This window comes from Antechinus flavipes, chromosome 1, assembly GCF_016432865.1.
Source record: "Antechinus flavipes isolate AdamAnt ecotype Samford, QLD, Australia chromosome 1, AdamAnt_v2, whole genome shotgun sequence".
In the NCBI taxonomy this organism is placed as follows: domain Eukaryota; kingdom Metazoa; phylum Chordata; class Mammalia; order Dasyuromorphia; family Dasyuridae; genus Antechinus; species Antechinus flavipes.
Window position 1 is genome coordinate 269,980,637 of NC_067398.1, and position 17,873 is coordinate 269,998,509.

General features: G+C 33.1%; 1 protein-coding gene across 2 annotated transcripts in view; it reads left to right on the top strand.

Moving 5' to 3' along the window:
* Positions 1-17,873, top strand: part of HSDL2 (hydroxysteroid dehydrogenase like 2) — a 41,950-nt gene that overhangs the window by 14,137 nt on the left and 9,940 nt on the right. For both annotated transcript variants that reach the window (XM_051961260.1, XM_051961268.1), the window contains exons 6-7: positions 1,173-1,271; positions 16,641-16,835. In XM_051961260.1, coding sequence (XP_051817220.1) covers positions 1,173-1,271; positions 16,641-16,835 — 294 coding nt within the window. The remainder of the gene's footprint in view (positions 1-1,172; positions 1,272-16,640; positions 16,836-17,873) is intronic.

Consider the following 17,873-nt stretch of genomic DNA (forward strand, 5'->3'; position numbering starts at 1 on the left):
CTCACTGGGAAGGCAAGCAGTTTGATAAAGATTATATATCTGCTGTCATACAAAACATATCCCACATTAGTCATGTTGTGAAAGAAAACAGGCCAAAAGAAAAATCCCAAGAATAATACAATAAAGTAAAACAAATATGCATTCAAATTCCATCAATTTTTTCTCAGGAGGTGGAAAGAATTTTTTATCATAGATTCTTCAGAATTGTCTTGGATCTTTGTATTGCTGAGAGAAGCTAAGTCATTCACAGTTGATCACTGTTTTGCTGTGGGGGCAGTTAGGTGGCACATTGGATAGAGAACTTGTCCTAAAGTCAGGAGGACCTGAGTACAACCCTGGCCTCAAACACTTAACATTAACTTGCTATGTGACCCAAGGCAAGTCACTTTAATCCTAATTACCTTGCCAAAAAAAAAAAAAAGAAGAAGAAAATATATTGCTTTTAATGAGTGTAGTGTTCTTTTGGTTCTAGTCACGTCACTTTGCAAAATGTGAGTTTTTCTGAAAACTCATTTTCATTTCTGCTTATCATTTCTTATAGCATAAATAATATTTATCATAGTATATTTCTATTGATTGCATGGGTCATAGATTGATTGGAATGAAGAGCTTAGAAATTATTTTCTTAGCCATAGTTTTCCCTAGAACAAGCTATATTAATTTCTTTATTTAAAATTATATAATCAAGAGGCAACATGGCATATGTACTGCTTCTGATACATGCTGGCCATGTGACCTGAACAAATTCTTAACATCTCAATGCCTCCATGCAATGTCCTAAGAATAAAAATTGCATAGTGTAAGCCAGTCTGCATTGGTGGAACTTTTACCAGGGACTTTATTATACTAAAAACATGACAAAATATGTGATCATTATAATTTAGCTTACAGCAGAGAATGAATAAAATAAATTTTTTGCAATTCTTTTAAAATTATTTAGAATATTTCAGTTCTATTTGTAATAAATATTAACTAGTTCAAATCCTTCTCTGAAAACAGTATTAATTTAAGATTTTCCATTTTTACTTCTAATTCTTATTTTTTATACTAATTGTATTCTTCTAAAACCTAAATTAGATTAGATGTATTTTAGAAAAGGACCAGTGAAAGGAAAATGATTATATTAATCCTGTGGACCAATTATCTTTAGCATTGCTTTTGCTCTTTTTCAGCTTATACTATTGCTAAATATGGTATGTCTATGTGTGTACTTGGAATGGCAGAAGAATTTAAAGGAGAAATTGCTGTCAATGCTTTGTGGCCTAAAACAGGTATGTTCAATTTTTTAAATTCAATTTTTGGTCAACTCTGAGACATTTCTATTCTCATTAGTTATTTGTTGTGGGGTAGAAGGTAATGAAAATAATCTTAACTTTCGAACCTTAACACATTTTGTGGAATAGATTGCTTCCATCCTGTTTTCTTTTTTCACAGGATAATATTTGTTTAGAGGTGGGGTTGGATTTTTTTGGCTTATTTTGTTTTGTTTTGGAGTGATCGCCTTTCTTTGATTTGAAACATTACTTCATTATCAGTAACACAGCACTGAGACAAGTCATTTAGGTAATCCTCATGTGGCAAAATAAGGCAGACCAAACTCTAAAAGATCCCCTTATAGCTTTTCATGCTTTCAAAAATCTTTTCCCTGCACTTTTTACTATGTTATCTTTAGGCCTTTTTTCCTTTATAAATAATTATCTATCCTGAACCACTTTTTATATCTCTGATGGCATCTTCTGGTCTTCTAGAATATAAGTTCTTTCAAAATAAATATTGATTCAGTCTCTGTACTTGTATCCCCAATTCCTAGCTTAGTGCCTGGCACATAATAAGTACTTAATAAAGATGTATTGATTGATTCTGCATTTTTCACATGACCCTCTAACCTTCTAGGCCCTACAAGGCTTCTAGAGTCCATGTAAGGATCCAGTACATCTGCAAATATTTATCATAGATTGGCCATACAGTTTAGGAACTGCAGATTTCTTAGAGGAGAGGGAGAGAAAGAAAAAGAAACAAACAAAAAAATAAATTTCTTCCTACCTCCTTCTCCTCATAGCTAATGATAGTTTAAAAATTCAAGAGAGAAAGTGTAGCATAATGGAAAGAATGCTTAACATGAAATTGAGAAGAATTGGGCTAGAATCCCCTCAAAGACACTTAGCAGTTGTATAGGCAGGTCATTTAATGTCTCTAGAGACTTGGTTTCCTCAACTACAAGAGGAAAAGTCATTCTGACTTTACTGAATTACATGGAAGCTCAAATTTGATATTTGTAAAATGTCTTACACATCATCAAATGCTATAGATGTTAGCATTTGTTTTTTAAAGGTGAGAGGGCATGGCATAATGGTGAAAAGCAGACTTCAGAGTCATGCTTTAATACTTTCATGTTGTACTTGTGTGACTGAGGGCAAGGCTTGTAATCTCACAATATCCCAAAGAGCTCTGAATCTTAAGAATCCTCAGGGCAGGCTCTGATCCTCATTAGTAGAAAATGAATTTTATACTAATGAAATCACAGGCCTGGTCCCCAAAAATTAAGGAAAAAGTGATACTTTATGATATATAATTTATACAAAATACTTGGCAAAATTATAAGATGCTACATAATCTCTTTTTTTTTTTAGGCCAAGAAGCCCATTTGCAGTTCTATTTAGTGATATATCCTAATATATTGACAGTGACTATCCCAAAATCTATTTGTTTAATTAGCCAAAGAACAAATAATAGGAACTACTACTTAAAATATAGAAAATTGAGTATTGCAAGTCCTGCTCTAAAAGATGTTTGTTATGTAGTGACAGTATACAATTTTCATTTGTATATGAAAACTCAAATGTAAAATTGAAATTCTAGCTTTATGAATTAACATACTTGTACTGTGGCAGTTCACAAAACTTAAAGATTGAATGAATTAAAAACTTTTCAAAGTTGAGAACTGTAAGCAAATAGGACAATTGTAGGGTTAATTTGAAAATTAATGATTTTTTTTTTAATAAAATGAGTTTACAAAAACTATAAAAATACATGCACATTATATAAAGACAAATCTACAAACAGAACAGAAGATATAGAAGGAATAGTTAATAAACTATTGAATATATAGACATTCATTTTAAATATTAAATAATTATAGGATGGTAGTTATAATTAGTTTTGTTTTATTTAAGTTCATAGTAAAGTATTTTACATAAGAAATTAAGTAGGGGCAGCTAGATGACGCGGTGGATAGAATGCCAGCCCTGAAGTCAGGAGGACCAGAGTTCAAATTTGACCTCAGACACTTAATACTTCTTAGCTTCGTGATCCTGGGCAAGTCACTTAACTACGATTGCCTCAACAAACAAAGAAAAAATAGATACAAGAGTTGATTGATCGATAAAAAGAAATGCAAAAAGGTCAGTAAATTGATATTTTCATAATCTGCCTTAAATTGAACATGGGAGAAAGAATGGTACTCACATATTTTACGTACATTATCAAACCTTTTATACATTTATAAATATTATATGAATTGGCATTAATTGTTTAAGTACAATCTTTTGTGTGTCTGCCTATGGAGGGTACTGTTTCTGCCTGTCTTTTATACCTCCCTTCTCCTTTCCCCCTAGTGAAGGGGAGTATGAAGCCATCCAAACAGTATTCTTGCTTTCTCAAAGACTTTCAAGTATACTTTTTACAATAATACTAAGTTTAAAAAAAAATTTCAGTCTAACAATAGCATGTTCTAGGTCTTTGTTTTAATGACAATTCTCTTGAGTAGCTAGAATGCAAGCCTTCCAGAATTTCAGAATATGAACTTGGGCATTTAATCTTTTAACTCTCAATTTATTATTTTGGAAAGGGGCCTTCTACTTGGAAATAATCTCTACCTTTTAAAATTAGTCTAGAGCACTTTGTCTGAAACTCTTTTTTGCCCCCATTATCCTCTTTATATTGTACTTAAATGTTTTCATGTTCCATTCTTCCTTTCTCCTCTTGCCTTTGGTAAAATGTAATCTCCTTGAGGTCAGGGATTGTATTTTTAAAAACAGAAACAAAAACTTTTGTATTCCCAGTAACTTATAGAAGGTACTTAATAAATGTTTGAATTGGAAAGTCAAGTATAATACCAGGTTAAAATTAGAACTGCAAAGAAATCATATTTGGTTGTTCTATACTCAATTCAATAGCAGCATTTCTTAAAATGGTTTTGAAACTTCCCTTGCTTAAACTTAAAATTGCACTCTATAAGGTCATTAGCAGTCTTATGGCTTTTTCTCAACTCTCACACATTTTGACATCTCAGTAGCATTTGAAACTTTTTTCTACTCTATCCCAGATACTGACTTTCTCCTCCCTGGTTTTTTCCTGGTTTTCTATCTCTATGCTCATCTAATTCTTCTGGTCTCTAAGATCATCTTCAAACATGTCCTAAGTGTCAGTATATCCTCTGTAGAGCTCTGTTGAATTCGAGTTCAACTATATGCAAATAACTTTTAAATCTACATGTCCAGCCCCTCCTCTCTTTCCTGAATCCCCATTTGCATGTCTCAGTTGCCTGCTGAGTATTTCTACATGGCTTTCTCACCACCATCTCAAACTCAGCATGTCCAAAATTTTAACCCATACTGTTTTCCTCTAAACATTTTAATTTATATAATTATAGATTTAGATCTTGAAGGGACCTTAAAGATCATATATTAGAACTTCATTTTTACAGATGAGGAAAATAAGATGCATAGGAGGAATTGAATTGCCCAAGATTGCACAGGTAGTAAGGAGGCAAAGTTAGGATCTCATTCCAGGTACTTTGACTCCAAATTCAGGGCTCTCTTCACTACACCAGACTGCTTGTCTCTCCTGCTTTTAAACTTCTTTTTTTTTTGGCCGGGGGTGGGGAGGGGGGAGGCCACCAATCACACACAGATTCACAGCCTTAGGGTCATTCTTACCTCTTCATTCTCATTGTCATATCCAATCATTTGCCACATCTTGTTGATTTTATCCCCACAAAGGAGTAGAGTCAAGATGGTGGAGTGAAGATAGGGTTGAGCTCTCCCCCTCTACAAATACTTTTAAATAAAGGGACTAAACAAATTCTACAGCGTTAGAATCTACAGCTCAGGACAGCTTAGAGGATCAGCAAGAAAGGTGTCATACTAGTATGACAGTGGAGCATACCAGGAATAGGCCAGTAGCAACTGAATCAGTGACAACAATGGTTGCTCTCAAAGGAGAGCCCTTAGTTCACAGATGCCAAAGACAACTTAGATCGGCAGGAAAAGTTTATTGCATTTGATTGAGAGTGGAGCACAATCATCCACAGACCAGGAGCAGTTCTTGGGAGCCAGCAGCAGTAACTTCCAGAACTCTCAACCTGAAGGTGATAGGTAGTCAAACAAATGTTTAGAAGAATGCTAGCACTGAGGCAGGACTCTTGCTTTGCACATACTTGGATCTGGGTCATCATTGTCCTGGGTGGCAGTCTCAGTGTGGGGAGGAGCACTAGCACACTATGGCTTGCACCTACAGTGGAGCACAGATCCTCCTCATAGTTCCAGACCAAAAAAGAATGCTTAGGTCACTCAATGACCAGAGCATAGGCCAGGAAAGTAGTAAAAATGCCTCTCTTTATATCATACCACTACTTAGAGGTCCCTAGAACTATCTTTGAAAACAAGTGCACCAAACTCCTGAAGCTTGGTACAGTATAACCTCTGCCCAGGAAGCACAGCCCTACTTTAAAAAGAGTTAAAAGTCAAGTATAATAGGCTGATGAGTGAATAACAGAAAAAGATTCTGACCATGGAGAGTTATTATGGCGACAAGGAAGATCAAAACACTCAGAAGATAACAAAGTCAAAGCTCCCATATCCAACCAAAGCCTCCCAAAAAAATATGATAACTTTGGTCTCAGGCCATGGAAGAACTCAAAAAAAGTTTTTAAAAATCAAGAAAGAAGTAGAGGAAAAATTGGAAAGAGCAATGAGAATGATGCTTCCCCAAAAATCAAGAAAACAAGTCAACAGCTTGGTGTAAAGGAGACAAATAAAAAAATCCTGAAGAAAACACCACCCCCTTAAAAAAAAAAAACAGATGAATAAAGGACATACAAAAAGCCACTAAGGAAAAGAATTCCTTAAAAAAGCAGAATTGGCTAAAATGGGGAAGGGAGGTGGAGGAGAAGAATCCATTGAAGGAAATAAATTCTTTAAAAGTAGAATTGGACAAATGAAAAAGGAGGTACAAAATCTTACTGAAAAAAAGTTTTGTTTTGTTTTTTTTGCTGAGGCAACTGGGGTTAAGTGACTTGACCAGGATCACACAACTAGAAAGTGTTAAATGTCTGAGATCAGATTTGAACTCAGGTCCTCCTGACTTCAAGGCTGGTGCTCTATCCAGCTTTGTTGCCTAGCTGCTCCAGAAAATTCTTTAAAAATTAGAACTGAGCAAATGGAAATTAATGACTTTATGAGAAATAAAGAAATAATAAAACAAAACCAAGAGAATGAAAAAAAAAAATAGAAGCCTGTATGAAATATCTTATTGAAAAAACAACTGACCTGGAAAAAAGACCCAGGAGAGATAATTTTAAAATTATTGGACTTCCCAAAAGCCATGATCAAAAAGAGGCTACATATTATTCAAGAAATTATCAAGAAAAAAATGCTCTCATAATCTAGAACCTAATTCATAATAACTTTCTCTTTAAGAAGGAGTAATATATAAACAGAGGGCCCATAATATTCGTTGAATATAAAAGGTTGCTAACTTTAAAAAAAGTTAAAGGGTAAGAGAGGAATGATGCAATAGGGGAAAGGGAAAGGTAGAGTGGAGTAAATAATCTCATAAAAGAGGCAAGATAAAGCTTTTACAATGTAGAGCAAGAGGGGAAAAAAGCAATAAAGGAGTAAGATCTTATTTCTACAACATCATTTACATAATAGCTTCCATTTCTTCCCTCATTCAGCAATTCCCTTGGTTTAAGTCCTTATGATCACTTGTTACCTGGAATCTTATAGTAACCATCTATTAGGTCCCTCTGAATTCAGTTTCTTCCTGTCTCCATTACATCTTCCATGAAGCTGCCAAAATGATATTCTTAAAATACACATATGACTATGTCACTTTCTCATTGAGGATATTTAGAAGGATTCTTACAGTTTCTAATTAAAAATACAAAACTGTTTTTTGGAATTTAAAGCTCTTCTCAATCACTTCAGCCTCTTTGTATCCTGGTTACATAATATTCCTTGTAATTCTCTCTACTCCAGCTAGATTGATCATTTTGCTCACACAAATACACAGCTTTTCACCTCCTGTCTCCATGCCTTGTCCTTCATGCCAGAAATGCTCCCCTCTATCTCAGCCTCTTAGAATCCCTAACTCTTAAGGCTTACTTATTGTCAGCTACTATAAGGAGTCTTTAACAATTTTCCCAGTTGGTAGTGTCCCTCTACACATATCCTGAAATTACTACATATTAATTTTGTATATATAATGTATTTCCTTATCTTTGAGTATGTTGTATTCCCCCCAGAAGAATTTAAGAATGACTTAAATACAGTCATAGATCTCCATTGTTGTGATTTATCCACAGAAATAGGTAAGCTTTCCTTTAGATTGACAAAGGACATTCTTTGAACTACTACTTGAGAGTATGTTGTTTTCAAGTGTTCCCAGCCCATAGAATAGTGCACAGCATGTATAATTAGTGGAAAAAAAACAAGCAATACTTCACTGTCTTTGACTACTCTTAGGAACAAAGTCAATACTGGTCTAAATACACAAGTTCTAGAATTTTTTTTTTTAAGTACATTGTCATTATTTATAATCCACATCTTCTACTGAGCACTATTAGAGGTAGAAATGGCACACAGTCCTTGCCTTCAGAAATGATGAAGCAGTGCGATAATTAAGCATTGTCAAGGTTTTCTGGGATTTTTTTTCTTGGGGTCTAGGAAATTATCTGCATTAGACACTAGATCTATAGAAAGTACTTGTCTCCATTGCTGTTCTAACTCTTACATTCTTAATTTCTGTCTGAGTGAAAGACTTACTATTACCCTAAACATATATCAGAAAATTTTCCAGTGGTCTAGTCTGAAAGTTAAAAAACTGTTTACCATTTACTTCCGAAACTGTATAGCGGCGGAGTTTGAACAAAACCATTCACTAGGAAGTGAAGTGTAAGGACTTTTGGTCTTGTCCATTCTCCACAAATTTATCAGTAGTAGTCAATCCAGACATGCTCCCAGAATTTGAAACTTAGTAGCAAAATGCAAATGAGACTGCTCATTTAATAGAACCTATTTTTTCCTTAACCAGAACTAATGAGGGGCATTTTGATACTTTTATTTCCCATGTCACAGTGGCAGGAAAGAGCTCTATTTTATATCTGTAGTTGAATTAGTTACCTGCCTCACATCTGAACATGTGAACTAGTATCCACAAAGAGTTAGTTTAGGGAATAGGAACTACATTAACGGCTCTGAGAGTTTTTGGAAGTGTAAAGGCTAAACCTAGGCCTTGAATTGCCCCAAATGGAGAACCCAGTATAACCCAATATATGACCAAGGACTGTAAAAGGTGATATGACCCAGGTTAAAATGTCAGCTACCATTTTTAAGACTGAATTCTTGTTCCTATTTACTATTACTGTTTTATTTATGACTCCCTCCCAGATGTTATATTCCATGTTTTTAAAATTTGAACTTAAATAGTCATAGATCTCCACTGTTGTTATTTATCCACAGAAATAGGTAAGCTTTCATTTAGATTGACAAAGGACATGTTGTGTATCTAGATCTATAAGCTGTTATTGAAATGACCAAAGACTAGAGAACTGAGTTATTCTTGAAAAGATCTCAAGTTTTAAGTTTATGTGCCTTAAGCTTCTATCCAACAAATAATCAGTAGGTACATAGTTGTTGATGTATGCTCTTAATGAGCATTTTTGCTGAGAGCCAATTTTGTAACTAGTTTAACTTGTTTGCTTAGTTATACTACAGAATCTTGTTGAAAAGAGTTTCTCTCAAAGCTCCTTATTTGATCTTGGTTATATGTACCAGTCTTCTTTGTGAAATGTCTTTTCTAGATAACATTTTAAAAATGAAAATACTCTTTTTATATGGGTATCATTTTGAGAATTTTCCTTAATACATAATATAGTAAAGCATTTATAGAACAATCTTTTACTGTACTTTAAGGAGTGATGATGAATTATTAAACTTCAAATATTTTGGTTTAAAAAGATCTTTGGTTTTAATGTACTTTTATTGTAGCCTTCAGCTTTTGCACATTTAAAGAGGAATTCTGTTTCTTTTTCTTAGTCTGAACTTTAAAAATAAAAAGACTTCAAGAAAGAGAGAACATTTCCATATATATTGAAACCAGAGAGGATTCTCTGAAGCCACAATATCTATTTCACACCAATTGCTTAAAATACACATACACACACATATATGTATATATGTGTATATGTGTATATATATATGTGTATATAATAAATTCTACAGATTACCTTTTTTCTTTTTTTAAAATAACTTTTTATTTTCAAAATAATATGCAAAAATAGTTTTCAACACTCACCCTTGCAAAACCTTGTGTTTCAATTTTCTTTTCCTTCCTTTCCCCCACCCCTTTTATAGACAACAAGCAATCATACATATGATTACTTGGGTTTTTTCCTGTGAAATTTTTTTTTAATGTTACAATGGCCTTTTTTCCCCCTTGCTACCATTATTGCTAACTCCTACTGAGGGAAAGAAAGGAAAAATAAATCTTTGTAACAGGTAATTACAATCAAATAAAATTCATGCAATGACCATATTCTAAAGTGTATGTTTTTGAACCTATATATCCACCATTTCCCAAGAGGTGGGTGATGTACTTGTTAGCCTTTCATAGTGATATTTCTTCACCATATGGTTGTCTTGTGTACACTTTTTTTCTGATTCTACTCATGCTACCCAGGATTTTCTGAAATTGACTTTTTCATCATTTCTTATGGTTAATAATCCATTATATTCATAAAGAACAATTTTTTCAACTACTCCCCAGTAGTCTTAAGAGCTAATCTAAGATATCATTCTTAGATTTCTTTTTTTTTTTTTCTTCTCCCTCCCCTCCCATTTCAATCTCTTCAGATTCAGGAAATTTGTTATGTTTATGACTATTTCCCTCCCAGATGTTGTATTCCATGTTTTAAAAATTTTGAATTTAAATACATAGTCAAAACAAATTCTCAAGAACACAGTACAGCATAAAAAAGATTCTCTATGAAATCATAAATTTGCATTTCACATGGTTTACTTTTTTTTTTTTGAAAAATTATTTAAGTAATCCATTTTTTTTCCAAAGCTAAGCTGCTTTTTTTTTTTTTTTTTTTTGCTTGCTATGCACTTTTTATATATATATTTTTTACTTCTCACCATGGAGATACATAAGGACTGCGCTAGCACCCAGGACACCCCAGAATTAGCCAGAGTCAGGATAAGCAAAAGTCCGTCTTTATTCTTGATCTTAGACTCAGGATTGAACAGGATGGAAGCAGATTCTCCACCACCGCCTTCCCTCTCCTCTACAGCTGAGAGTGTGTGTCCCTGGCTAGCTTTACTCTAACCCCTAGTCCCTCCTACAATCCTCTATACACCGATCATTGAGCCAGCACAGATAGTGGAAAGGACCATTTTCCAAGCATATGCCCATAGAGTACTGTCCAATCAGTAGTTAGCCTCAAGCGCTCAGCAGTCCCTACCTCAGTGCATTGACTCAATAGTTTCAGCAGTAGCAACCATTAGACACAAATATGTGTGTGTGCAAACAAATTTACTATACATTTCTTCTTTCTATGACAGCAGATACCATCTTTCTTTACAGGTCCTTTGTAGTTGATTTGAGTATTTGTAATATTCAAACTGACTTAGTCATTCAAAGTTGTTTTAAAATAATATTACTGTTACCATATACAACATTCTCTTGGTTCTGGAAATTCCATGTTTTTCAAATTAATGAGTTCATCATTTCTTAAAACACAGTAATATTTTATCACAATCATTATACATCTTGTTTAGCCATTTCCCAATTGACAGGCATCTCTACAATTTCCAATTCTTTGTTACCACAAAGACAACTACTATAAATATTTTAGAACATACAGGTTCTTTTCCTTTTTCTCCAGTACTCTTGGAAAACAGACATAATAGTGGTATTGCTAAGTCAAAGGGTATATACAGTTTACTAACTTTTTGGGAATAATTGCAGATTATTCCACAAAATGGTTGAATGAGTTCTCAACTCTACTAAAGTGAATTTGTATGCCTCTTTTCCCACATCCGCTGTAGCATTTGTCACTCTCTTCTGTTATTTTAGCCAAGCTGATAGTTGTAAAATGTCTCAATGTTGTTCTTAATTTTCATTTCTAATTAATGATTTAGAACATTTTTTTCATGTGACTATAAATTATTTTGATTTCTTCATCAGAAAGACCTGCCATCAGAAATGAACTGCCTGTTCATGTCCTTTGACCATTTATCAATTAGGGAATGACTCATGTTATTATAGATTTGGCAAACCTTTTTTTATATGTTTTAGATATAAGATCTCTTTGTCTGAGAACCTGTCTATAAAATACGTTTTTCCCCAATTTTCTGCTTTCCTTGACTACATTCACCTTATTTGTATCAAACCTTTTTAATATAATCAAAATTATCCATTTTGTATCTTACAATGCTTTCTATCTCTTGTTTATTCATAAATTGTTATCCTGTTCACAAGTCTGATAGGTAATATATGTTTTATGTTCTTTTAATTTTCTTGTGATAGCTCACTTTATATCTAAGAGGTCATGTATACATTTTGACCTTATCTTGGTAAATGGTATAGGACATTTGTCTATGCCCCATTTCTCTCAGATTGCTATCCAGCTTTTCTAATAATTATTACCAAAATCTTTTACACTTATAAATACAATCATTTGCTTCTGTATTTCTGTTGTATTATCTGTTCTTTTCTAGGATCTGCCTTTCTATTTCTTACCAGTACCACCAGATGGTTTTGATAATTAATTGCCTTATAATATAGTTTGAGATCTAGTACTGCTAAACAACTACCCTTCTCTCTCTCTTTTTTTTTTCATTAATTCCTTTGATATTTTTAACCTTTTATTCTTCCAAATGAATTTTGTTATTTTCTCTTAATCAGTAAAATTTGTTTTTGGCAATTTAATTGGAATGGCGTTGAATAAATAGATTAGTTTAGGTAAAATTGTCATTTTTATCATATTGGACCTGCTTTCCCATGAAGTATTATTATTTCTTCAGTTATTCAAACCTGATTTGTAAAAAACGGTTTTTGTCCTTGTTCATGTAGTCCCTGGGTTTTTTTGGCAAGTGTACTCCCAGGTATTTTGTGTTGTTTGTAGTTATTTTAAGTGGGGTATTTCTTACTATCTCTTCTTGCAGGGTTTTGTTGGTAATATATAGGAATGATGATTTATGTATGCTTACTTTATATCCTGCTACTGTGCTAAAATTATTGCTTCAATTAACTTTTTAGTTGTCTTTAAGATTTTCCAAGTTCATCATTGTATATCATCTTCAAAAAGAGATTGTTTCATCATTCACTCTGATTCCTTCAATTTTTTCTCTTAAAATATTAAATAACATTAGTGACAATGGGAATCCTTGTTTTACTCCTTACTGAGAAAGCTTTTTATCTTATCTCCATTACAAGTAATGCTTGTTGATGTTTTTAGGTAAGTGCTTGATATCAATTTAAGGGGAAAATTTGTAACCTATACTTTTAAGTGTTTTTAATTAGGAATAAGAGTTGTACTTTATTAAAACTTTTTCTGCATTTTTAACATAATCATATGATTTTTGTAGTTTTATTATTGATATAATCATGTTAATAGTTTTCCTTATGTTAAACCACCCTGCATTCCAGTTATAAATCCCACTTCATCACAATTATAATCTTTGTTCTATATTGTTGTAATTTGCTATCTAGCGTTTTATTTAGGATTTTTGCATCCATATTCATCAGTGTAATTGATCTATAATTTTCTTTGTTTTTATTCTTGTGGTTTAAGTAATCAATATCATTAGTCTCATAAAAGGAGTTTGGTAAGACCTCTTCTCCGACTATTATTCCAAATAATTCATTTAATAATGGAATTAATTGTCTTCAAATGTTCGATTTAGATTCTCTCTCTCTTAATCCCCTTTTCCCATCCTTATTTGTTTATGTATCAAATTGTGATTGTTTGTGACCATCCTTTATCAGTTTCAGATAAGTAATATTCATTTTTACCCTTTCTCTGTTTCTATATTCTGCTCAAATACTCCAGTTATGAAAAACAGCAAGTTTCATCCCCCTCTTTCTATACTAATCTATTTCTTCTTTTACCCTCCCTTCTTTTTTCTCCTCATAAAATCTTTACAATACAATTAATCCTCCCTTAAGCCTTCTCTTATTTAACTCCTTCAGTAACCTTTAAAGAAAATAAAGCTCTTGAAAGAGAAATTTATTTCTTTACTCTCTATATCGTATAGCTCTCTCCAATTGGCTCAGATAAATTTGCCTTCCTAGGCTTCTTTTGACTCTGGTATAGTATATGTCAGAGTTCCCATTCAATTCTGATGTCTTTTTGTCAGAAATGCTTGAAAATCCTCTTTTTTTTCAATAAGGTTCCTCCTTCCTCCTTTCTCCTCCCACCCCTCCCCCACCAAAGGAGTATATTCAGCTTAGCATGCTAAGTTATATTTTTCTTTTGCCTTTTGAAATATTACATTCCAAAGTGATCTCTGGTTGTTAGAAAAAGTTAATTGACTATTCGTACTTGGAATTGTTTCTTTCTAAATATAATATTTTTTTCTTTGACTTGGGTATTCTGATTTTGTCATTCCTGGGACTTATCCTTTTGGGAGGTTATTAATGGATTCCTTCTATCTCTGCCTTTTGATTCTAATATAAGCATACCTCAGAGATATTATGGGTTCAGTTTCAAACTACCATAATAGAATATCACAATAAAGTGAGTGAATCACATGAATTTTTTGGTTTCTCAGTGCATATGAAAGTTATATTTCCATTATACTGTATAGTCTGTTAAATATGTAATAGTATGTTTAGAAAATGTGTATGCCTTAATTAAAAATACTTTATTGCTAAAAGTAATGCTAATCATATAATTTTTTGTTGGCTTTTTATTTCCGCATTGATGGCTATTGACTAATGAGGGTAGTGGTTGCAAACAGAAGCCTGGAATGGCATATGGCAGTTTCTTAAATTAAGACAACAATGAAGTTTTATATAAGTGTTAACTTATTTCTCTGTAGCATGCAATGCTGTTTGATAGTATTTTATAGTGAGCGTCTTTCAAAATTGGAGTCAGTTCTCTCATCCTACCACTATTTTATATCAACTAATTTTATGTGACATTCTTCAACATTATTATATCTTGGGGAATAGAGAGGTCTGAGGAGTGGGAGAAAGATGGAGGGTCAGTTAGTAGAGTAGTTAGAATACACACCGTTTTTCTATAAATGCTGTATTATAGAAGTATAATTTGTGACTCCCCAAAACAATTAGAATAGTGGCATGAAAGATCACTAATAACAGATCACCATAACAGAAACAATAATAATGAAAAAGTTAGAAATATTATGAGAATTAACAAAATACAACACCAGGGTTAACATGTGAGCACATCCTGTTGGAAAAATGGTACTGCAACTGATGCAGGTTTACTGTAATCTTTCAATTTGCAAATGAAACGATATCTTCAAAGCTTAATAAAGTGAAGGGCAATAAGACAAAGTATGTTTGTTCATATACATATGCATGCATACATACATATATAAGCACACAAATATAAGCACATAATATGGTTTCTAAGGCATTCAAAGATTCTTAAAATTATCTTTGTCCTGTTTTCTAGATCAATTTTTTAAAAAATTTCAATTATCTTTATTTCAATTTCAATTTTTTCCCAATCTCTTGATTTTGTTCTAACAAGGAATCATTCATTGATTTCCAGTCTATTCTGGCTTCAAGCATTCCATTTATTAAGTAAGGTTTACTACTTTTCTCTTCCAAGTCACTGATTCTTTTTTTTTTTGGTTTATTCCTTGAAAGGTTTCATTTCGTTTTGAAAGAAAAAAAAAATCTTCATTCCACTTATGTATTCATGCAGTCCTTATGTAAATTCCTCCCTCTCCCCCCCCCCCCCAAACTCTTTGCTTTTAATTCCTTTGTGTTAGAGTGGCAATAATTTTTGATAACTGTTTAGAGTTTTCTTTGGTTTACTCATTTCTTCAACTTTAGCTCCTAAACTGGTACTCTGTCCTGTGCTATGCTTTTGGGTGAAATGATCAGTCCTACTAGACTTGACCCTTGGTTTCTTATACTGATATATCTATATCTCCAGATTGCCCTTCTTTGCTGTTTGGTCTTTGAAGGTTAAAGTGCTAAAATTTCAACGATTAGCATCTCAGGAGAGAATGTTAACCTTAGATTTCCTTGTCCTGGACTGTGCCAGGCTGAGTGCTGAAGCTTTACACTGATTACCTGCCAACTGCTATTCCCTAGTACTTCCAAGATCCACATCCTGGAACTTTCTCAGGAGAGCCCTCCACTTTTCCCGCCTTCCAACCCAAAATCTTACAAGCAAGCTGCACACATTGTCGTTATTATTCTTGTTTATTGGATGAACCTTCTTTTCCTTTTGTGTTTGGTTGACTCTTTATTCAGTTCTGGGGTAGAAGGTGTCACCATAGTTTATCATTGTATTTTTTCATCACATTCATTTTGTTGTAAAGTAAATATGTGTGAGCTGGGAGACTTATGTGCTCTTTATTCAGGCAGTATTTTAGCAGAAAGTAGCCCTATGTACTTAATTTTTTCAAACCTTAATTCCTTTTCTATAAAAATAGTTATGGTACTTAAAACTCTTCTCTCAAAAATGTTGTGAGGATTAAGCACAATTTTTAGCATTTGCAAACCTTAAAGCATGATATAAATGTTAGTTGTTTTCATTTCCTAAATAATGTTAATTGAATAATTACTGTAAAAGGAAAATTTGAGAGCATTGATCTCTTCTCTTTTCAGTGATAGTCCTGTTGTTTTCTGCTCTATCTTTCATATTCAGAATGGAATCCTGGACATAAATATTAAAAGTGTCTTTTTCAATCAATTCTTTTAAGGAATATTTCGAGTTAATTTTTAAAATGAGATTAAAAAAACCCTTTGGGTTTTTATTTAGGATGGAGATCAGGGTTTGTATACTGAAGGTGAGAAGGAAGAGAGGGATGAGTATTTAGTACAGAGAAAAGTCCTATATAAAGTAGTGCTAAGTCTTATTTGCAAAATGTTTTTAAAGAAGTATGGCTTATTACTATTCTAGCTCCAAATAACCAAAGTTAAAGCATATATATCCATCCTTGATATCAGCAAATGATAAAATACAAAAATATGAAATTACATATACCATCAATCATCATTGTATTACATGATTTTGTGTCCTTTTTTTTTTTAACTAATTTACAAATCATAGAGGGATCATGGGCCAACTCTTACATTCTGTTTGTGTGACTTAATTTTATGTGTGGTGTGTATGTGTTTTTGTTTTGTTTTGTTTTTGCTTTGAATAGCCATACATACTGCTGCTATGGATATGTTAGGAGGATCCGGTATTGAAAGCCAATGCAGAAAAGCTGACATCATTGCCGATGCTGCATATTCCATATTCAGCAAACCCAAAAGTTTCACTGGCAATTTTATTATTGATGAAAATCTGTTAAAGGAAGAAGGAATTAAAAATTTTGATGTCTATGCAGTTAAACCAGGTAAAGTTTATCTGTAATGCTTTAAAAGTCAGATAATATTATCAGAATCAGAAGCCTAGGATTTTAAAATTGAAAGAGGTTTTGGTAGTTATCTAGCTCAACATATGTTCAAAACAAAGCATTGCTACAATATAACAACAAATAGTTATCCAACTTCTGTTAGAAAACCATAAGTGAAGAAGATCTCACCATCTCCTAAGTTAGCCCATACCAATTTCTGGTTGGCTCTGGTTTATTAGAAAGGTTTATTTCTGACAACAAATTTAAATTCACCTCTTTGGAACTTCCATCTATTGTTCCAGGTCAACTCTCTGAGTCCAAATAGAACAAATCCAATTCTTCCACATAAGAGACCTTCAGATACTGGAAGGCTGTTGTCTCATAGCTCCTCAATTGTCCCTTCCTAGCCTAAACACCAGAATTCAAATTATTCAATATGAAAAATAAAGGCTAAATTTTCAAATTTGTCTCAGATTTTTGGAATAGAAATTTTATTTAGGGACATTTTATTAGGGACAGTGCTTTTTTCAAATTTGTAAGGGCCATGAAACCTTTCTGAAAATTTCCCTCATCTCTAGTATATTGTTGGGGAAGGACAAGACTGTTGTGTCAGGCAAAAATGATGATCCACTCCCTCATGTGATCTACATAGCCCTGTGAAGACCCCTCTGCTCTAATCTGTTTCCCCATTCTCATGCCTAGGAATTCTACCCCTTAGTTCCCTTAGATGTAGGAGGCACTGTGCCTTATATATCAAGTGCTCAATCTGTTCAATCAGTTGGATTTTAAGATCTTGTGGTCCTCGAGAAATTCCTTATAAAGTTATATAGCACTGTTGGTTGACCAGTTAACAGGCATTTTTAAGCACCTACTCTATGCCAAGCTATGTGAAAATGCTGGATACTTCTAGGCAAAATAATGCATTAAGTCATATTTGTTACTAGCATCTTATTGGGGAGTTAGTTTATCATTATATTTTCTAATTATGTCCACTAACCAAGAATAAGCCCCTCTAGGATTGGGACACAAGATCAGTGT